Source organism: Schistocerca cancellata, chromosome 2 (assembly GCF_023864275.1).
Source record: "Schistocerca cancellata isolate TAMUIC-IGC-003103 chromosome 2, iqSchCanc2.1, whole genome shotgun sequence".
NCBI lineage: Eukaryota > Metazoa > Arthropoda > Insecta > Orthoptera > Acrididae > Schistocerca > Schistocerca cancellata.
This window is the reverse complement of record NC_064627.1, coordinates 463,345,200-463,368,806: the sequence shown is the minus strand read 5'-3', so window position 1 is coordinate 463,368,806 and position 23,607 is coordinate 463,345,200. Positions and strand designations below refer to the sequence as shown.

The 23,607-nt window shown below is 39.3% G+C and overlaps 1 protein-coding gene across 1 annotated transcript in view; it reads right to left on the bottom strand.

Moving 5' to 3' along the window:
* LOC126161971 (serine-protein kinase ATM) overlaps positions 1-23,607 on the bottom strand; it is a 481,619-nt gene that overhangs the window by 79,432 nt on the left and 378,580 nt on the right. Inside the window, exons 34-37 of the mRNA XM_049918161.1 lie at positions 19,870-21,103; positions 11,103-11,326; positions 10,775-10,887; positions 4,591-4,735 (exon numbers count right to left, since the gene is read on the bottom strand). Coding sequence (XP_049774118.1) covers positions 4,591-4,735; positions 10,775-10,887; positions 11,103-11,326; positions 19,870-21,103 — 1,716 coding nt within the window. The remainder of the gene's footprint in view (positions 1-4,590; positions 4,736-10,774; positions 10,888-11,102; positions 11,327-19,869; positions 21,104-23,607) is intronic.

Sequence of the window (23,607 nt, the reverse complement as noted above, 5' to 3'; positions counted from 1 at the left end):
AGTTAAGGAGTAGAATACTTGCACACTGAAACCTATCAAGTATCCAGTGATGGACAAACTATCAAAGATCCTACTCCTATCAGGAAACGTGTTGTGGTGTCCACTGACTGCATAATTTTCGGCCACAGAAAAGATTCTTTAACAAAACTGTAGAGATTTACACTGATCTAATGCCAAGAACTACACTGAATGTGTACAAATGGACAAAGTAAATCCTCTTCAACCATTCTTTGAATGCTAACTGTGTTTCACATGATGGTGGAAGTTGCTGAAACTTCCATAAATATTCATCTTTAAGACAATTTGTTTTATGTCAGGATTCATGCAGTTGATGAAAGATAAAGACCATGCAAAGAAAATATTATTCTAATTTTAAATGCAATCTTGAAGGCATACTTAAATGTTGAAAATTATTACATGGATATACTCTCATTTCAGTTACCTGGCTGACAAAGCAGGACGTGAAAATTTGAATAATAGATTGTAATAGATGGTGAAACTAAATATGTGTCTGGAACGCATGCAATGAACAAATTCCAGTCATTCTGAGAACTTTCCAGCTAGTCCTGATAAGTAGATTTAATTTATTTTGAAAGGAAAGGGCTACTAAATACTGACTCTTCAACTGCAGGTACATTACTCAGCTGAGTTCAGGTAAGATGAACGTAGACAGTACGTATAAACCTGTTAAATACATACATTATTTGAAGTGGCCGTTTCAATTTGCAAAAACACTACTTTCACATGCTTGTTGACTTACCATGTTCTGGGAAGAGATCAAGTCATTGTGTAGACCACTAAAATGTGCGTGGTAAGTAATAAGATTACTATGACAAGCACTGGTCTAATTAAAAACCATTAAAATACACTGAGACCAACAATAGTGAAATAGTGTAAAATGATACGCTGAGTTGCAGGCAGGCACAACAAAAAGACTGTTACATACAACGCTTCTGATCAAAGTCTTCTTCAGAAAAGAAAGAAAAACAACGCACATATTCACACAAGCATGCACACATGATCACTATCTTCAGCTGTTCTAGCCAGACAGCAACAGTTGCATTGATAACATCACTCAGGGGTGGGGCAGGGAAGTGGGAGGGATAGCAGTGTGTGTGTGTGTGTGTGTGTGTGTGTGTGTGTGTGTGTGTGTGTGTGTGTGTGAGAGAGAGAGAGAGAGAGAGAGAGAGAGAGAGAGAGAGAGAGGGGGGGGGGGGAAGAAGAACCCTGTCTGTTTGTGCAGGGACAGTGGTAAAAGACAATAGGACAAGGCTGCCCGCGGGCAGTGTTGTGTGGCTGGGAGGGAGGGGGGAGAGGGGGGAGGGGGGAGGGAGAGGGGGGGGGAGATAGGAAAGGAGAGGTGCAGAGGGGGGAAAATACTGGTGGAAGTGTTAGCAGAGAGTGAGCACAGTGAGGGCGGGGGATGTGATGTGAATTAGGAGGAGGTTATAGGACAGGGGGCAGATACTGTTGTGTGGAAAGTGTGGGGCCAGTACATTTTGTAGGTTGAGGCCAAGATCATTTTTGGAGTGGAGAATATGTTGTAAGGATAACTCCCACCTGCGCAGTTCAGAAAAGTTGGTGGTGGAGAGGAGACTCCAGATGGTCATTGCTGTGAAGCAGCCACTGAAACTGAGCATGTTGTGTTCAACTGCATTTTGTGCCACAGGGTGATCAACTTTGTTCTCGACAACAGTTTGGCTGGTGGACAGCTGTTTGGGAGTCGTATCAACATAAAAAGACTGTGGAATGTTTTCAGCAGAGCAGGTATGTGGTATGGCTGCTTTCACAGGTTGCCAGGGGTCTGAGAGGGTAGGACAAGAATGCAGCAGGACTGGAATAGGAAGTGCTGGGTGGGTGGATTGGGTAAATCTTGCACCCAGATGTTCCACAGAGGTAGGATCCCTGCTGCAAGGGGGTGGGATGGGAGTGCCATAGGGATGGACTAAGATGTTGTGAAGGTTGGGTGGGAGATGGAACAGCAGTTTAGGAAGGGAGGGAAGGATCTTGGGTACAAACAGTTTCTGCACCCACTGTCCCGTAGCCTTCTCCCAATTCACATCACATGCCCCACAATCATTGTGCTCACTCTCTGCCAATGCATCCACCAGTTATTCCCATCTCTGCTCCACTCCTTGTCCGCTCACTTCCCCTCCCCCTTCCCCAAAAGCACTCTACAGCCTTGTCCTGCCACATTCTCCAGTAGTCCCTGCAGCCTGCTCCACCAGGCAGCAACCCCCCCCCCCCCACCCACTCCCAGCGCAACAGTTACAATCTGGCTGGGGCAGCTGGAGATAGCAGTCATGTGTGTGTGAGGTGTGCATGCTTGTGTAAATGTGTGTTTTTCCTTCTTTTCTGAGGAAGGCTTTGGCTGGAGGTTAGTGTGCACTTTTCACTGTGTCGGTGTGCAACTCAATGTGTCATCTTTATAGTAAGTAGCAACCTATCCTTTTCATAACAGTTGATGTTACAACCTGGACTTTCCACTGTTTGAGACCAGGTGTAATCTCAGTCACGACATTTTACACTCTGTTTTTGCCATCTTATGTTTTACTGATAATCAGAGGTACCAATGACATTAATGTCATTAGATGCTAGCATACTATCCAACAACTCAAAGCCATCCATTACTTCTAAATCTACATATATACCCTGCAAACCACTGCGAAGCGCATGGCAAAGGGTAATTAGCGTTCTAGTACACACTAGGCTTTTCCCCCACTCCTATTGCATATAAGCTATCAGAGACAGCAAAGGACCTGGAAGAGCAGTTGAAAGGACTGGACGGTGTCTTGAAAGGAGGATATAAGATGAACATCAACAAAAGCGAAATGAGGATAATGGAATGTAGCCAAACTAAATCAGGTGATGCTGAGGGAATTAGATCAGGAAATAAGACACTTAAAGTAGTAGATGAGTTTCGCTATTTGGGGAGCGAAGTAACTGATGACGGTTGTAGTAGAGAGGATATAAAATGTAGACTGGCTATGGCAAGGGAAGCAATTTTGAAGAATAGAAATTTATTAACATAAGTATAGATTTAAGTGTCAGGAAGTCCTTCCTGAAAGTATTTGTATGGAGTGTAGACATGTATGGCAGTGAAACATGGATGATAAATAGTTTAGAAAGGAAGAGAATAGAAGCTTTTGAAATGTGGTGCTACAGAAGAACGCTAAAGGTATGATGGGTAGATCACGTACCTAACGAGTAGGTAGTGAATAGAATTGGGGAGAAGAGAAATTTGTGGCACAATTTGACTAGAAGAAGGGATCGGTTCATAAGACATGTTCTGAGGCATCAAGGGATCACCAATTTAGTATTGGAGGGCAGCATGGAGGCTAAAAATTGTAGAGGGAGGCCAAGAGATGAATACACTAAGCAGATTCAGAAGGGTGTAGGTTGCAGTAGGTATTGGGAGATGAAGAAGCTTGCACGTGATGGAGTAGCATCAAACCAGTCTCCGGACTGAAGACGACAACAACAACAACAACAACAACAACATAAGCATAAGAAATATGACTGTTTAAAAGCCACTGTGTGTGCTGTAATTAGCTTAATCTTACGATCACAATTGCTACAGGAATGACAGGTGGGAGGTGCAAGTACATTTCTAGATTCTGCATTTAACATTGGTCCTTGAAACTGTGTAACTAGACTTTTGTAGGGTAACTGTCACCTATTTCCAAGCTTCTGGCAGTTCAGCTTTATTAGTGCTTTCATCTCACTTTCCAGCAGTCTAATTAAGATGAGACTATTTGTGCTGACCCTGTTTGTATATGTTCTATATCCCCTGCTAGTCCCATTTTGTGTGGTTCACACACACTTAATTAACATTTGATGAGGTGTCACCCAAGTGTTTTCTAAGCAGTCTTATTTGTAGGGTGACTGCAATTTCTAGAATCCTGTCAATGAACTGACAAGCGTCCACTGAAGAAGATGCAACAAATTGATTAAAGAAACTGAATACGCTATGCTTGTTCATCGTTCACTGGTGCATTACTGTGCTGTATGGGATCCTTATAAGACAGGACTGACAGAGGACATGGAAGATGTCCAAAAAAGCACAAATCATTTGTACTACCATGAGACAGTGCAGAGAGTGCTACTGATATGATATGTGAGTTGGGGCAGCAATCATTTTAAAATATCATTTTTCATTAAGGCAAGATCTTTTCATTAAATTTCAGTCGTCAACTTTCTTCTCCGAATGTGAAACCATTTTGTTGATGCCCACCTACAGAGGGAGAAATAATCATCACATTAAAATAAGAAAAATTAGAGTTTGGAACAATAGAGAAATAGTGTGAAAGTGGTATGATGAACCCTCTGCCGGATACTTGAATGTGAATTCGAAAGTAGTCATGTAAATGTACAAACAATAAGTCTATCACATCCGGATGTTTACTCATCTGTCTTGAATTTTTGTGTTGTATTTTCAAAATGTCCTGAATCTGATTAAAATTAATATGGAAACCTATGCTACAAATTAACTAGGAGAACTGTGAAAAAAGAGGTGAAGATAATTTTCCCAGTTTTATACAAAAATTGTTACAAATAATTAGAAACACTGAAGAAATAATTGTTTCTTACCAGTTTTACTGTTGTCTTTTGGGCTGTAATATGCAAGGCTAATCAGTGCTGCTGCTACTTTTTCCATTTGTTGAAGTAGAGGTGCAATATTATCAGAACTTTTTTTCAGCCTCTCCACCATCTGTTGTGCACCAATAACACGGGGCTGAAAGAGAAAACAGAAACTGAAACAAATAACTTGGTTGAATGACTTGAAGACGTTATTACAGTCCAACAACTGGCAGCAAAATTTTGATGATTCAGTCCAAACAAAATTTTTCAAGAATACAAAAATATGTTGGACTACAAAGTCAAAAATTGTGAGGATGCTATTACTGTTTATTGCAGCTGAGCACTGTACTGATTAAGTTGTTTTACTTTCTGGTATTATATGCCATTGTACATTTTCCTTCTGATATCTAATAAGTGAAAGTGGTGTAGTGAAATTTCTAAATTGTGAGATACATATAGGTGTTTATATACTGACGGAGACACTTTTTAGATAGGGGAAACTGTGAGCTTTATTCTTAAAAAGACTACATGCTAAGAAGGCAACTGTGTGGTACGTAATTAAGCGACATGCAGCAGTGACATAATATGAACCAATTCACATGCTATGGAATCGTTATCCAAGAAAGCATAATAAGCCTTATGTTGAAAGTAGATGATGGGAGACTGGATTCATTGCCCAATCAAATATTGATTATTTGGGGTTCTCCCTTATGTTATCGACTATTACAGACAGTCAAAAGGAACAAAAACCATGTACTTAGTAGCATCACTGAACCTTTTAAACTAAATAACATAGTTATCCCTGGTGATGATATCCAATTTGTGTGAAATTGGTGAACCTTAGGAGAACTTTAAATGCTCTTTGTGTTTCTGTATTCAAAATTTTAGCTACAAGCATTGGCACTGTTGCAAGGCTGGTCACAAGCTAGGCTGGTCACAAGCTATGCAACTCAGCAACAACGAATAATCAAAGAAAGCCATGTTGACGAACAGAGACTACTCAAAAATGCCACAAAAGGCTAAATTACAACTGGAATTGGGTAAAAATTGGTTTCTCCTGAATGCGATCTGAGAGGAGGCGAAAGTGAACTGAGCTGAGCATGTGGAAGTGCAGTATTTCTACTTGTATTTTCTTTCATTTTTCTGAAGGTTTTGTATTACCACGAAATAGGGGATAGAGTGTCACTGAAATGATGGAGGAATTGGGGTGGACACCATTAAAACAAAGGTGTTTTTCGCTGTGGCAAAATCTTCTCACAAAATTTCAATCACCAATTCTCTCCTCCAAATGCAAAAATATTTTGTTGTCGCCGACCTACATAGGGAGAAACAATAGTGGTAGCTGTGAGGCACAATTAGCAACCAAAAATATCACATTCATCCAAGCAAAATGTGCTCACTCCTTGCACCTCACTTTGCTTCATACTGATCATATTTCAGAGATATACCACACAGATACAAACCCAAATTGTAAAAAATTGAAATGCCAACAGCCATTCTTATGATTTTATTTACTGTGAAGCTACCAGTTTCGGCACTTCAATGCACCATCTTCAGGCCTTAGTAGATGCTAAAGGTGTTATCACAATCCATATATATGCTGCATCAGTGACCAACGTAACTGGTTTATGCTATCGTAACTGTGATGTCAGCACTCCAATTGAGTTGTTGGCCGCTGATGGTTGGTGAGTCCTCACAATCAGCAAAACAAACCATAACAGAAATACTATAAACAGGAAAGTTCGATGACCACCCAGCAGCAAAGACTTTGGCTACAGAGCTCATGGGGGCTGTGTATCAGCTCAGACAGCATCCATGGGCAGCCACTGGCCCTACTTCTTGGAGTCCTAGATTCAACACTGCCAGCATGCGCAAAAACTGCAGTTACTTTGGCCTGCAAGAATAATACATTGGCATCAGCTGGCTGGCACCTTGCACACCATCAACGCTTCTCCTCAGCAATGTATAAGGCTTCCCGGTACAACCATCACTGCTACATCGGGTACGAAGATTTTGTGGTTCAATGCCAAGTCACATCTACTTGATGGAGGCACAAAGTTGTGTCTGCTCCAGCTCAATATATCAATAAACAGTTTTACTGAAATCCATCCAAACAAACACACAATGTCTGGGTGGGAGAGAAGATGCACCATCCTGTAGCAACGTTTGCCCACCTCTCATTAATAGACAGCAAAACTGGCACATTACACTAACATGCAACTGACTGTTCTGGAACAACATAATCCCTTTCTTTCAAAATTAAATTCTTACTGTGAGGATCACTGATGCTGAATATAATTTGTCTTTCCCCCCCCCCCCCCCCCCCCCCCACAACCTCCATATGATTACCCAGCTGATGCATTCATGCTGGCCTAAAAGACAGTGTGTGTGTGTGTGTGTGTGTGTGTGTGTGTGTGAGAGAGAGAGAGAGAGAGAGAGAGAGAGAGAGAGAGAGTGTGTATAATATAGCAAATCTCAACATAATAAGCCAATCATTTTTGGTAGACCGTTTTCTTTCTTCAAAGAGACAGTTTCATACTGTCTCTCCCTCATCCACCATGGATCTTGCCATTGGTGAGAAAGCTTGCATGCCTCAGCAATACAGATAGCTACATCGTAGGTACAACCACAATGGAGGGGTATCTGTTGAGAGGCCAGACAAACATGTGGTTCCTGAAGAGAGGCAGTAACCTTCTCAGTAGTTGCAGGGGCAACAGTCTGGATGATTGACTGATCTGGCCTTGTAACATCACCTAAAATGGCCTTGCTGTGCTGGTACTGCAAACGGCTGATAGCAAGGGGAAACTACAGCCGTAATTTTTCCCTGATGGCATGCAGCTCTACTGTATGGTTAATGATGATGGCGTCCTTTTGGGTAAAATATTCTGGAGGAAAAATAGTCCCCCATTTGGATCTCCAGGAGGGGACTACTCAGTAGGATGTCGTCATCAGGGGAAACAAAGCTGGCATTCTGTGGATTGGAGTGTGGAACGTCAGATCCCTTAACTGGCAGATAGGTTAGAAAATTTAAAAAGGGAAATGGATAGGTCAAAGTTAGATATATTGGGAATTAGTGAAGTTTGATGACAGGAGGAACAAGACTTATGACCAAGTGAATACAGGGTTATAAATGCAAAATCAAATAGGGGAAAGTAGACGTTGGTTTAATAAAGAATAAAAAAGTAGGAATGCAGATAAGCTACTATGAACAGCATATTGAACACATTATTGTAGACAAGATAGACATGAAAGCCCACGCCTACCACAATAGTGGTGGTGGTTAGTGTTTACCGTCCCGTCGACAACGAGGTCATTAGAGACGGAGCTCATGCTCGGGTTAGGAAAGGATTGGGAAGGAAATCGGCCGTGCCCTTTCAAAGGAACCATCCCGGCATTTGCCTGAAGCGATTTAGGGAAATCACGGAAAACCTAAATCAGGATGGCTGGAGACGGGATTGAACCATCGTCCTCCCGAATACGAGTCCAGTGTGCTAACCACTGCGCCACCTCGCTCGGTCCTACCACAATAGTACAAGTTTATAAACCAACTAACTCCATAGATGATGAAGAACTGAAAAACTGTATAATGTGATAAAATAAATTAGTTAAGGGAGCCGAAAACTTAACAGCTATGGGGGACTGGAATTCGATAATAGGAAAAGGAAGACACAGGAAAGTAGTAGGTGAATAAGGACAGAGGGTAAGGAATGAAAGAGGAAGCCGCCTGGTAGAATTTTGCACAGAGCATAACTTAATCATGGCTAATTCTTGGGTTAAGAGTCACGAAAAAAGGTTGTACACGTGGAAGAGGTCTGGAGACAATGGAAAGTTTCAGATCGATTATATAATGGTAAGACAGAGATTTAGGAACCAGGTTTTAGATTGTAACATATGGGGATGAAATTTAATGAAAATAATCATAATTTCTTGGTTATGAACTGTAGATTAAAACTGAAAAAAATTGCAAAAATGTAGTAATTTAAGAAGATGGGACTTGGATAAACTGAAAGAACCAGAGGTTGTAGAGAGTTTCAGATGGAAAGATTGACAAAAACAGGGGAAAGAAATACAGTAGAAGAAGAGTGGTAGCTTTGTGAGATGAAATAGTGAAGGCAACAGAGGCTCAGTAGGTAAAAAGACGAGTGTTAGTAAAAATCTTTGATAACAGAAGAGAGATTGAATTGATGAAAGGAGAAAATATAAAAATGCAGTAAATGAAGCAGGCAAAAAGGAAAACAAACGTCTCAAAAATGAGATCAACAGGAAGTTCAAAATGGCTAGAGGACAAATGCAAGGGTGAAGAGGCATATATAACTAGGGGTAAGATAGATACTGCCTACAGGAAAATTAAAGAGATCCCTGGAGAAAAGAGAACCACCTGTACGAATATCAAGAGCTGAGATGGAAAACCAGTATTAAGCAAAGAAGGGAAAGCAGGAAGGTAGAAAGAGTATATAGAGTGTCTATACGAGGGTGATGTACTTGAGGTTTATATTGTGGAAATGGAAGAGGACGTAGATGAAAATTAAATGGGAGATATGATACTGCGTGAAGAATTTGACAGAGGACTGAAAGAATTAAGTCAAAACAAGACCCCAGGGGTAGACAAAATTCCATTAGAAGTACTGATAGCCTTGGGGGAGTCAGCCACAACAAAACTCTACCATCTGGTGAGTAAGATGTTTGAGACAGGTGAAATACCCTCAGACTTCAAGAAGAATATAAATATTCAAATCTCAAAGAAAATAGGTGTTGACAGGTGTGAAAATTACCGAACTATCAGTTTAATATGTCACGGTTGCAAAATACTAACATGAATTCTTTATAGACAAATGGAAAAACTGGTAGAAGCCGACCTCGGGGAAGATCATTTTGGATTCCCTAAAATGTTGGAACACTTCGAGGCAATACTAACCCTATGACTTACCTTAGAAGATAGATTAAGGAAAGGCAAACCTACATTTCTAGCATTTGTAGACTTAGAGAAAGCTTTTGACAATGTTGACCAGAATACTCTCTTTCAAATTCTAAATGTGGCAGGAGTAAAATACAGGGAGTGAAAGGCGATTTACAACTTGTACAAAAACCAGATGGCAGTTATAAGAGTCGAGGGGCATGAAAGGGAAGTTGTGGTTGAGAAGGGAGTGAGACAGTATTGTAGCCTGTCCCTGATATTATTGAACCTGTATATTGAGCAAGCAGTAAAGGAAACAAAAGAAACAATTTTGAGTAGGAACTAAAATCCACGAAGAAGAAATGTTTCCCGATGACATTGTAAACAGCAAACGATGTAGAAGAGCAGCTGAATGGAATGGACAGTGTCTTGAAAGGAGGATACAAGATGAACATCAACAAAAGCAAAACGAGGATAATGGAATGTAGCCAAATTAAATCAGGTGATGCTGAGAGAATTAGATTAGGAAATGAGACACTTAAAGTAGTTAATGAGTTTTGCTATCTGGGGAGTAAATTAACGGATGGTGGTCGAAGTACAGACGATATAAAATGTAGACTGGCTATGGCAAGGAAAGCGTCTCTGAAGAAGAGAAATTTGTTAATATCAAGTATAGATTTAAGTGTCAGGAAGTCATTTCTGAAAGTATTTGTATGGAGTATAACCTTGTATGGAAGCGAAACATGGATGGTATATAGTTTAGACAAGAAGGGAATAAAAGCTTTTGAAATGAGGTGCTACAGAAGAATTATGAAAATCAGATGGGTAGATCACTAAACTAATGACGAGGTACTGAATAGAATTTGGAGGATCAGGAATTTGTTGCACAATTTAACTAGAAGAGTCGATCGGTTGGTAGGACATGTTCTGAGGCATCAAGGGATCACCAATTTAGTACTGGAGGGAAGCATGGAGAGTAAAAATCATAGAGGGAGACCAAGAGATGAATACACTAACCAGATTCAGAAGGAAGTAGATTGCAGTAGTTACTCGGAGATGATGAAGCTTGCACATGATAGGGTAGAATCAAACCAGTCTCCGGACTGAAGACCACAACAAAAACTGTTTCTTACAACTTAAAAGGAAAAGCTCATTGTTTTTGGCAAGCAAATAGGAAAGTCATTCATTTTTCAAGAACTGTTTGTAGTGTTGACTACTGCAAAATTTAGCAAAAACACAATAACAGAAGCAATTGAATAGAGCCACTTTTTATGGAATATCATTTGTCTGAAAACTTACCTCATATATTACTGACTGCATGTCAACTCCACAGATTTCTTTATCTTTGTGTGAGTTTGACAAAGCCAATATCTGCTGCAATGAATGATGCGGATGGTCGACAGCACATTGCTCTGTAATGGGTGAATGACACACCATAAAATTATTTTCAATGTTGATGAAGTTAAAAGATGTCAAATGATTATTTGTAGTCAAATAAAATCATACATTAATACTAATTCAGATGTTCTTTAGAAGAGATTATGTTCAATTTTCAGTTACCAGTATGACTAGTTTCTTATTCTTTATTGAGTGAGGTAAGTTTTATCAATGATACATTCATAATTACCTATTAACATATTAATTTTTGTGGAGAAAGTATCTTCCATGTGACTCATATGTGGTATTAATTGTGGAAGGAGTGGCAAGAACTTATAACTTGGCACTCTAAATAGACTTTCATTCAGGACTGCATTCAGGTCATTGTGTAATGTGTTTTCTAACCACAAATGAGCCACTCGAAATACTTGTAAATCATGTGTATCATCACATTCCAGACCCAGAATATAGTATCTGTAACACACACAGTTCTTTTAATGTAACAACACACTCTTGAGGTTATCTTAATTATACGTGAAACAGTGAAATAACATCTACAGAAACAATACCAAATTAATTTGCAAGGTAGCACAGGAGTCCCTGCTTTCACATTTTCACAAGTGTATATAACCCAGATACTTCATTATGAACAGTCAAAATGTACGTCACATGGAGTCTTTGTTGGCTTATAACTTGTTACTGAAATGGAACAAAAAGTAGTTAATACTTCTTAAATAATAGACAAGAAGAAGTGAAAAAGATACATAAGGGGGAGGGGGAAGGTGGGAGTAGAGGTTTTACAAATGCATTATGTAAGTGCACTAGAAAATAATCAGATGAAATAAATTATTTTTGCTACAAGTTCTTCAAGAAGACATCTTCTCAATGTGTTGCTTCCTTTGTGGTATTACTACTTAGTTCCCATAGCTGCTTTGAACCCACAAAACTTGAAATGCTTGAAGAACTGCTTTTGTTGTTTTGCAACTTAGTTTTTCACAAAATTTTTTGTTCATTACAGCTTGTGATAAAAATTGTTGGTACCTGTGATATAATTTAAATTATGACAGCAACTGGACTGCAGATTCATCTTGTTGAGCTATATGCTTTAAGTTGCTCTCATTAATTAATTTTACACACACACACACACACACACACACACACACACACACACACACACACACACACAGAGTCCAAGGCTAAAGGTCTCTCTCTCTCTCTCTCTCTCACAATGTATCATGAATTTTGCATCACAAAATGATGATTCTATTATTCTTTTCTATTCTGCAGTTAGGTTCTGGACTTTCGTGTATTATGTCTTCATGTCAATTCCCTTTGTGATAGCTATTTGCCTGGTAAACCATAACACTGTTAGTGAATTCCATCTCATGCAGGGACAACTCCAAAACCTGCTGGCTGAAATTTATTTTGAGGTTCCTGGATCACTTGGTTGACTGACATAATTTAGTTGTCTCTTGTTTTAATGATTCCTTCACCATTATTATCTACTACTTACCTGAATTTTGGGCAGGAATGACAAATAATTTTTTTCTCTTTAAATTGTTTATCAGCGTTTGCTGATTTTGTCTAATCTCGTAGAACGTATTACCTCCGATGAAAAAATTCATTCAGATTCTCACCGAGTCTTTTCTTCCAGTGAAGCTGGCTTATAAAGATTTGTAAAACATTTCTATTTAAGAACAGTAGATACTAGCAAATATTATTTATCATATCTACATCTACATTTATACTCCGCAAGCCACCCAACGGTGTGTGGCGGAGGGCACTTTACGTGCCACTGTCATTATCTCCCTTTCCTGTTCCAGTCGCGTATGGTTCGCGGGAAGAATGACTGTCTGAAAGCCTCTGTGCGCGCTCTAATCTCTCTAATTTTACATTCGTGATCTCCTCGGGAGGTATAAGTAGGGGGAAGCAATATATTCGATACCTCATCCAGAAACGCACCCTCTCGAAACCTGGCGAGCAAGCTACACCGCGATGCAGAGTGCCTCTCTTGCAGAGTCTGCCACTTGAGTTTGTTAAACATCTCCGTAACGCTATCACAGTTACCAAATAACCCTGTGACGAAACGCGCCGCTCTTCTTTGGATCTTCTCTATCTCCTCCGTCAACCCGATCTGGTACGGATCCCACACTGATGAGCAATACTCAAGTATAGGTCGAATGAGTGTTTTGTAAGCCACCTCCTTTGTTGATGGACTACATTTTCTAAGGACTCTCCCAATGAATCTCAACCTGGTACCCGCCTTACCAACAATTAATTTTATATGATCATTCCACTTCAAATCGTTCCGCACGCATACTCCCAGATATTTTACAGAAGTAACTGCTACCAGTGTTTGTTCCGCTATCATATAATCATACAATAAAGGATCCTTCTTTCTATGTATTCGCAATACATTACATTTGTCTATGTTAAGGGTCAGTTGCCACTCCCTGCACCAAGTGCCTATCCGCTGCAGATCTTCCTGCATTTCGCTACAATTTTCTAATGCTGCAACTTCTCTGTATACTACAGCATCATCCGCGAAAAGCCGCATGGAACTTCCGACACTATCTACTAGGTCATTTATATATATTGTGAAAAGCAATGGTCCCATAACACTCCCCTGTGGCACGCCAGAGGTTACTTTAACGTCTGTAGACGTCTCTCCGTTGATAACAACATGCTGTGTTCTGTTTGCTAAAAACTCTTCAATCCAGCCACACAGCTGGTCTGATATTCCGTAGGCTCTTACTTTGTTTATCAGGCGACAATGCGGAACTGTATCGAACGCCTTCCGGAAGTCAAGAAAAATAGCATCTACCTGGGAGCCTGTATCTAATATTTTCTGGGTCTCATGAACAAATAAAGCGAGTTGGGTTTCACACGATCGCTGTTTCCGGAATCCATGTTGAGATGATGTTTGGTTTGTGGGGCGCTCAACTGCGTGGTTATCAGCGCCCGTACAATTATCCAATCTTTGCTCAGTCCAATTTCGCCACTTTCCTGGATGATGATGAAATGATGAGGACAACACAAACACCCAGTCATCTCGAGGAAGGTGAAAATCCCTGACCCCGCCGGGAATCGAACCCGGGACCCCGTGCTCGGGAAGCGAGAACGCTACCGCGAGACCACGAGCGGCGGACGGGAATCCATGTTGATTCCTACATAGTAGATTCTGAGTTTCCAAAAACGACATGATACTCGAGCAAAACACATGTTCTAAAATTCTACAACAGATCGACGTCAGAGATATAGGTCTATAGTTTTGCGCATCTGCTCGACGACCCTTCTTGAAGACTGGGACTACCTGTGCTCTTTTCTAATCATTTGGAACCTTCTGTTCCTCTAGAGACTTGCGGTACACGGCTGTTAGAAGGGGGGCAAGTTCTTTCGCGTACTCTGTGTAGAATAGAATTGGTATCCCGTCAGGTCCAGTGGACTTTCCTCTGTTGAGTGACTGCAGTTGCTTTTCTATTCCTTGGACACTTATTTCGATGTCAGCCATTTTTTCGTTGGTGTGAGGATTTAGAGAAGGAACTGCAGTGCGGTCTTCCTCTGTGAAACAGCTTTGGAAAAAGGTGTTTAGTATTTCAGCTTTACGCTTGTCATCCTCTGTTTCAATGCCATCATCATCCTGGAGTGTCTGGACATGATGTTTCGAGCCACTTACTGATTTAACGTAAGACCAGAACTTCCTAGGATTTTCTGTCAAGTCGGTACCTAGTATTTTACTTTCGAATTCACTGAACGCTTCACGCATAGCCCTCCTTACGCTAACTTTGACATCATTTAGCTTCTGTTTGTCTGAGAGGTTTTGGCTGCATTTAAACTTGGAGTGAAGCTCTCTTTGCTTTCGCAGTAGTTTCCTAACTTTGTTGTTGTACCACGGTGGGTTTTTCCCGTCCCTCACAGTTTTACTCGGCACGTACCTGTCTAAAACGCATTTTACGATTGCCTTGAACTTTTTCCATAAACACTCAACATTGTCAGTGTCGGAACAGAAATTTTCGTTTTGATCTGTCAGGTAGTCTGAAATCTGCCTTCTATCACTCTTGCTAAACAGATAAACCTTCCTCCCTTTTTTTATATTCCTATTAACTTCCATATTCAGGGATGCTGCAACGGCCTTATGATCACTGATTCCCTGTTCTGCACTTACAGAGTCGAAAAGTTCGGGTCTGTTTGTTATCAGTAGGTCCAAGATGTTATCTCCACGAGTCGGTTCTCTGTTTAATTGCTCGAGGTTATGGTCAAGTGGCACACCAAGGAAAGGATATAAGCAGAGCAGAGACGAATCAGGGAATCATTCCAGCAACAATACAGGTTACAAATGTGGGAATCTGTCAATGTTCTTTTATTGAAGAAGAGGAAGAAGGAGGAAAGTGGTGGGGCGGGGGAAAGTTTTAGCTTCCTTTGAGTTTTATTCGAAGCAATCATGATAAGAAATAGCTTTTTATACAACACAAATGTATCAGACCAATTATGACACCACAAATATTTTATTGAAAACATTTTAATGTAAATTTCTCAGAAATGCTTAAAACATTTTAATAACAATCAACTGACCGTATGTGCTAATATGACTGGAATAAGCTTTTCACGTTGATACCAGGGACATCACTGACTATCACAGATTGAAACAGTGGGTAGAAGGGCTACAGTACAGCAAACTTTTTCACCAATTCATTGCTATACGACGACAACAACAACAACAACAACAACAACAAAAACAACCGGTGAGAAGCCATAGCATACAAGACGAATATTTCACTAGGAACAACAGAAGCCACAGCTCCACTAAACTGATGCGCCAAAACGTTATGACTACTAGTATGCTGTTCCACTCTTTGAATGCAATAAAGCAACGATTCTGCATGGTATGGATGTCACTAGTCTCTGGTAGTTTTCTAGAGGCATGTGGCACGAGATGCCTATGCAGAGGTCATGCAATTCCTGTAAATTTTGTCTTGCTGGTTTGTGGGCCCAGAGCTGGTGCCCAAAAGTGTCCCATAGAGTTCAGGTAAGGTGAATTTGGCAAGCAAGACATCAATGTGAGTTTACTGGTTTGATCCTCCAACCACTGAAGAACAATTCTGATCTTATGATATGGCAGTTATCCTGCTAGAACATGCCACTGCTATCAGGGAAGACATCAAGCACGAAGAAAGGCAGATAATCTGCAACTGTATTACTATAGTCCAAAGCTGTCATGGTGCCTTCGATTACTACCACAGGTTCCATGGAAGCCTGGCATAGTACTGCCCCTGCTGGCCTGCTCCTGTGACATAGTGTATGCTTTGCACAGCCATGCAACTGGATGACTGCTTTTCTGTACATGATCATTGACCTGCTGTAATAAAGTGATCAGCCGACAAATTTCCACTGATCCATGGTCCAGTCTTGATGATCCCATATTCAATGCAATCATAAGTAATAATGTCAAGTCAACATGGGAATACTTATGGATTGTCTGCTGCAGGGCTCTATGTTCAACAATGCATCATCTTGAGCGGTTTGCTCCAGAACACTTGTGATTGCGCAGCATTGCACTCTATTGTCAGATCTGCCCCACAGCAGGTAAGCCTCCAACCTTCATATTCCATGAAGGGGCATGGGAATCAAACATCTTGTCATATATACTCATGTTTTAAGAAACTTTGAAACACTTTTTATAGATGATCATGACAGGTAGCATGCGAACAGCTTCACCATTTCACAGTTCCTCATTTCCAGGTACTGGGCCTTAACAATCTGTCCACTGTCAAAACCATTTACATTGACAGATTCCCACATTTGTAACCTGTATTGTTGCTGGAATGATTCCCTGATTCGTCTCTCCTCTGCTTATATCCTCTCCTTGGTGTGCCACTTGACCATAACACCACAAAGTGGCATTCGATCTCATGACGGGTAGTTCTCACAATGTTTTTGTTCATTAGTGCATGCAGCACTGCTCACAGTACATAATAGGGAACAACAATCAGCATGGGTAGCATAGGCATAAAACACTGCAACTGGATGCTCGATACATGTAATAAGAATAATTTTGATAGGCTCTATGAACTTAAAGCTCTAACTTCAAGTTTTAATATGACTGTTGGGTGTTTACATGAGCCATCGAGCAACCACAGGGAGCTGACCCAACAGAGAAGCTTTAAATGTATGTAATTAATTTACCAAAGTAGCCAATGTACTTCAAAAGAACATGCAAAATTGTTATGAATAGTGTTCGATGTCTTTCAGAATGTAGGGTAAATATAAACATTAAAAAATCAAGCAATTTGAAAAACAGTTGCAGGTTTGGGACACCAGTTGAAGACCACTGCCACGAAGAGCTTTTCATAACCTCAAACTAAGCATCCATTACCTTACAGTACCATGTACATTCTAATGTCACTTTGTAAATGGTCAAGCATTTATCAGAGAGTTGGTGTGAAAGCTGTTATGCGAAAATGCGTCATGGACATGAATAAAGGAATATGGGAAAGAGTTTATAAGCTTTAAAGCGGAGCTCGCTACAGCCAGAGGTCTCATACTAATCTGAAAGATGATTCCTGCTTAGCTACGAATGTTTCCATACTTGGTTTGGAAGCTTAAGACTGTTTCAAAGTTAAGCCACGAACAGCTGTAGAAATGACAGTAACCACGATGCATACATCAATATAGTAACTATATGGTTAATTCCTTAACTGTTTTTGTCTTAGTATTGTGATGATCTGGCTGTCACCCACCTCGACTTCAATAAAATATTACATTCTGGTACACAACCTAGTATTTTGGTTGTTTTCATGTCATAATTCATCAGATGACCCATTTACATTATATGCTACACTCTGCTAGTATCACTGGGATTATTTCAGTGTTCTCTCTGCCTTCTTCAGTAGGTTTGTTTGTAAAATGAATATTTAGAAAGCATAAGTTTGATGATGACTGGGTCCATAATCTTCATGAAATTTTTAAATGAAATCTTTCCACTTTAGGCTGTTAAAACATCGATTTATCGCAATTGCAATTTCAACACTGTCATTTTCAAGCATATGGGATCAATGATATAAAGGTGTGACATGCTGTGTAAGAGCAGTTGCATGTGGTGGTATGAATTTATTTGATCTTCCATATACAGATTTATAAAGTGTATGGTATATGGAACTGCAGATAAATTCACACCACCACATGCAACTGATCTTGAACAACATGTCACAGCTTTACTTTATTGAGTGGATTACAACATCCCATAAAGCTTGAGAATGAACATATGTCGAAATTGCAATCACAATAACCATTGTTTTAACAGCCTAAGGTGGAATGATTTCATTTAAAAATATTTAGACTGCAGTGATTTGGCAGCTTCTAAAATTGTGTACATGTGTAAACAAGGTTAGATGATTGAAATGCTGTGCTTAGGGTGATTCTGAATGTATTCTTTTGTGGCCAGATGTATGGGGTGATAAGGAATACATTGAAACATCCTGCAAAAATAGTGAAGCAAGCAGTAAAAGTGTGATAAGTGACTGACAGAACAGTGAATTTGATGATGAAGTTCAACTGTCTAAATTTGTTTCATCAGAAGGATATACAGAATATAGTTTGCCTTCCTCACAGTATTTTCTATGAGATGCTTTGATTTTAAGTGGTTTGCAATTGTAATCCCCTGCTACTTAGTTGAACTGACAACCTTAAAATTCTTGTTATTTATTGTGTAATGAAAATTCAACGGAATTTTTTTGGTACTCATGTGGAGGACCTCTCAATTTTTTTCTTGTTTATGCACCATGCATATATTTTGTGTAAATTATTTAGCAATTTGTCCTGATTTTTTGATGACTTTAACGTATGGTATACAACAGCATCACCTATAAAAACCTAAGAGGTTGTTCAGACTGACTCCTAACTTGTTTCTATAGACTAAGAACACCCAACAGTCCATAAAACTTTCTTGGGGAACCCCAAAAGTCGCTCCAGTTTCACTTAATGATTTCCCATCAATTACTAAAAACTGTGCAGTTTCAGGCAGGAAATCATGAACACAACTGAGACTATGCTCCATAGACACACAATTTGATTAGAACCCAATGCGAAAAATAATGCCAAAAGCCTTCTAGAAAACTAGAAATATGACATCAATCTGAGATTCCCTGTTGATAACACTCATTAGTTCATGTGAATACAGAGCAAATTGGGTTCACAAGAATAACATTTTTCTGAATCCATGCTGGTTATGTGTCAACAGACTGTTTTCTTCAAAGTATTTCGAAACAATGGAGCACAGTATTTACAAAATCATGCTACTAATTGAAGTCACAATGACAGTCTATAATTCAGCAGATTACTTGTATTTGCTTTCTTGTATATTGGTGTAATCTGTGCCACTTTCCAGTCTTTAGGAGCGGATCTTTTGTCATGCAAGTGGTTGTATATGACTGCTGAAAACGGAGTTATTTGATCAGCATACTCCAAAAGGAACCAAACTAGTATAAAATTTGGACCAGAAGACTTATCTTTATTAAGTGACTTCAACTGCTTTGCTACACTGAGGGTATCTTTCCAAATAGTCATGTTACATGTGAATCATTAAGTTTACAAAGAAAATTCTCAAAATCACAGCAATATTCAACATAAATATATTACCAAGGGTGCCTATACAATAGTTTGTAGTGAGGGGAATGGGGCGGAGGGGGCGGGGGGTGGGGTGGGGGGGGAGGAATAGATCTGGGGTATGCTGTTTTTTTAATACTTTGGCAGATGAATGGGGACGTGTAAGTAGCCATGAAAAATTTCAGATCTGCCCATGTTGAAAACCTGTGTAATACTGCCTTTTAAATCTTTTCTTGAAAGAAAACACCTGAATGCACTATTTTTTTTTTCTTTCCATGAGAGCTTGGTGTGTGTGTGTGTGTGTGTGTGTGTGTGTGTGTGTGTGTGTGTGTGTGTGTGTGTGTGATCCCTTTTCCCATCGGTATGGGTGCTCCTGATTATTATAAACTTAGATAATTCATTAAGTCAATAATTACCTTATGGCTGTTGTAAGATACATGTCCATTTCCTTTCTTCTGTTTGCAATTTCTGCACGATCAATTTGAGTCTGGCGCTCATGCATTCTGTATGCTCTCTTCTCATCTTCATTCAAGGTACCACCCTCTCTTGCTTGTTGTTTTAAACGTTCAACATCATTTAATGCTTTCTCCAAGTACTTTTGTTTCACTTCATATTCAGCTGATTTGAAATAACAGCTAAGCTGTTGATACTGAGTGTCAGCAAAACTAGCAATTGACCAATATGTTTCTATCTTAGTTTCAGTAATTCCATTCTCATTGCTTTCTAGTGTTTCTAGAGCCTTGAAAAAATAATCACTCATAATTACTTGTGCATTTTCAGACTTTGTTTCTACCATCCAGTCACCATACAACTTAAGTGACAATGCATGCCACTTTCCTTTGCTATTTCCTGGTTTACTGAGCAATCCTTTCAGAATGCATAGAGCCAGTTCTTTATCATCTCTGTCCCATAATAATCTTGCTTCTTCAATTTTCAGATTAACAGCTGTTTCAGGTGGCAGGGAGGACATAGCTGACAAAGACTGAACATAATGAGCTGCTACTTGAAAACGTTTTTCAGTTCTTGCAAGTGCTGCTATGTCTAGACTTAAATTCACAATCACTTTCTGAAAATATGGATTGACCAATCCTTTCCTTGCACTGGTCTTCAACATTACAATTCTCTGTGTCAGTATTGGCTCTACATTATCAAAGTCATTGCACTGAATGAGGTTTTGCTGATTCCACTTTTTAAGAAGATGATCAACATTTTTAGAATCATTTTCACTTATAACTTCAAAGAAATCTTCCATTTCTTGTAGTGCTCTTAACTGTGAAAGTACTGTATAGAGGAATTTGCTAGTTTCAAGACTAGCATGAGCTAACGACTCTACTACACAACTACGTGCATGTCGCAAATTCTTCTTAAAGCCATCTTCATCCAAGTTTTGGATAGCATTCATAGCCAAATAATGATATTTCTCGTAGCTTCCAAGATGTAACTCTTTTTGAATATCACTCTCTACTTGAAAACATTCTGTAGACGCGTCAGAAAAATATATATCAGTATTCCAGTTTGCTAAACGCCAGGCACAGTCATAGTAATAGTTTTGTACTTTTTGGACTGGAAGGTGCTCACGAACAAATGATGAACAAATATAGCCATCCATTACATGATGAAGCCCAAATTTCTGTAACGCATTCAGCAGACCTGTGGAAGGGAACAAAAAGTTATTTTAAAATTTTGTACACAGCTCGAGAAGCAACCGCAGAATGAAATATTCTTGCAGAAACAGTAAACAGTCAATTATCTGCAAATTGAACGTTTATTAAAACCCCTTTAACATGGTTTCAACATTTATATAAACATCTTCAGAAGAAAATATAGGCAATTAGTTTACATGCTGTGCAGAGGTACATTAAAATATAGCTGAAAGGCATCAGCCAAATATCAAATTTCATCTCTACAATAAATTAAAACATGCACAACATTGTTGTTGTCATATAGTAATTTCTCACCAATGTACATTGTTGAGGAAATACTATATGACAACAACCTATGGTATTTCCTCATCAATGTACATTGGTGGTGAAATACTTTATATCAACAACCATGTTGGGCATATTTTAATTTATTATGACGTGAAATTTTGCATTATTACTCACATTTAATCCAGTTGCCTATATTTCTTTCTGAAGAAGACACTTTCATAAATGTTGAAACTATGGTAAAACAGTTTTAACAGAACTTACAATTTCCAACCGATTGGCTGTTTACTATTTCTACAAAAAGAACCAAAGAGAGCCATCATTAGTTATTTATTATCTGCTATAAGAAAAAATAATAATTAATTTCTCTGGAGACTACAGTTGTTCCCATTTTCCTTCATAAAGTATACCAATAACAGTGTCATTCATATCGGATAGATAGAATATGATATTCTAATAACAGCATAAGGAGATTGGTTATTAAGGAATTTGGATATAAAGTTGATATGGCAATAAATGTGGAAATTAGCACATTGTCTAAAAAATAACGCTATTATGACCCACTCCTACTCCTCTGGCACCAGATGATTGCTAGTTGAGGATGATTGCTGGTGGAATGTTGCTGCACATTGTGATACCGTATTTACTCGAATCTAAGCCGCACCTGAAAAATGAGACTCGAAATAAAGGGGAAAAAAATTCCCGAATCTAAGCCGCACCTGAAATTTGAGACTCGAAATTCAAGGGGAAAGAAAAGTTTTACGCCGCACTTCCAAATCGAAACAAAGTTGGTCCATTGCAATATGAGACACAATTTAGGTCGAATGAACGACGATACCCTACAGTAGTTTGGTTCGAGTCGTAAGCTTAGCAGTTAAGCTTTACCAGGTAGCCATTGCTGTGCGTCAGACGCTCTGTCCGTATTTATACGGGTACCCTTTCTTTTTCACGTGCGTCGTCTGGTTTGAATCAATTGCTTATTTTGCTTTGATCTGATAAGTGCCGTTCTCTTTGTTATACGTGTTTACGTCACTCTAAGCTGAAAATGCATTACTGTACTGCGTCATGCATTGTTTGTCGCATTCTGATAGTGCATGTTTACGGCCTGTCGTCGCTCGCAGCATGACTTGCTTTTGTGCGCGCTATCGCCGCTTTTAAAAAAAAAGAAATAGGAATCATCTCATTAGCGAAACAATGGCAAGAGAATGCTATTTGTTGTTACTTACGCTGCTGCTTTCTTTGATAATGATCAACAAGAACCAAATAATAGACTGTGTATGATAGAACATGTTCTGAACGAGTGTTAGGCGAAAATTTTTCTCCGTTTGAAAATCTTTGCGGCCGCTTCTTTGGTACATCAAATTCTGCACAGAAATTAGAGTCATCTTAGATTTAAAAATATAGTCAGTTGCCGTGCTTCATTTCTGACTGTATCACTATCAGGTATAAGAATAATACGAATATAAACATGACACAATACGTATATTTTTCCGTGTTTACTGTTGTCTCACCCTAGTTGCGTAGTTTATTAGGCAGACAGAATTTAAATGAGATAGCAGCAAACACGAAAGAATACATGGCAAAATGTTTATATTCGTATTATTTTTATGGTGAAGAGAATACTGTATGTGATTCACTTTTCATCAGGTTCTTATTAGCAACTATCACTTCTCACAGGTAGGAAAAAATTCAGAACGTAGAGTTGGCCATATTGACAAACATCCCAAACAGTCTTGCCAGTCGGATTTTCGTAGTAAATTGTAATTCTGCTACATTCGAAGATGAACAATACGGAATTTATATTTACTTCGTTGGATAATGTATGAGAATGCAGTGGTCGAAACTCGGGGCGGAGAAAAAAAGCTCGTCTTCCCCCCGTTTTTTTTTTTTTTTTAATTTATTTACCGACGCAGAGGTTTTGGCGCCAGTATTTATCTTTGTGCCTACAAAGCATGCCTGTGTGGCGGTACATATATTCGACGTCAGAACTCCCGCTTGCTTTGCACTCGATTCTAAGCCGCAGGCGGTTTTTTGGATTACAAAAACCGGAAAAAAGTGCGGCTTAGGTTCGAGTAAATACGGTACTCATTGATGGAAAATGTCTTCTGTCATTATAGAGGAATTCATGAAAGTAAAGCTGTCATCAATCCAAAGATTGTTTTGAATACACAGTGCTTTACTATAATGGTCCTTTTGCTGGGTAGTATGCCCTTACCTTCCTCCAAC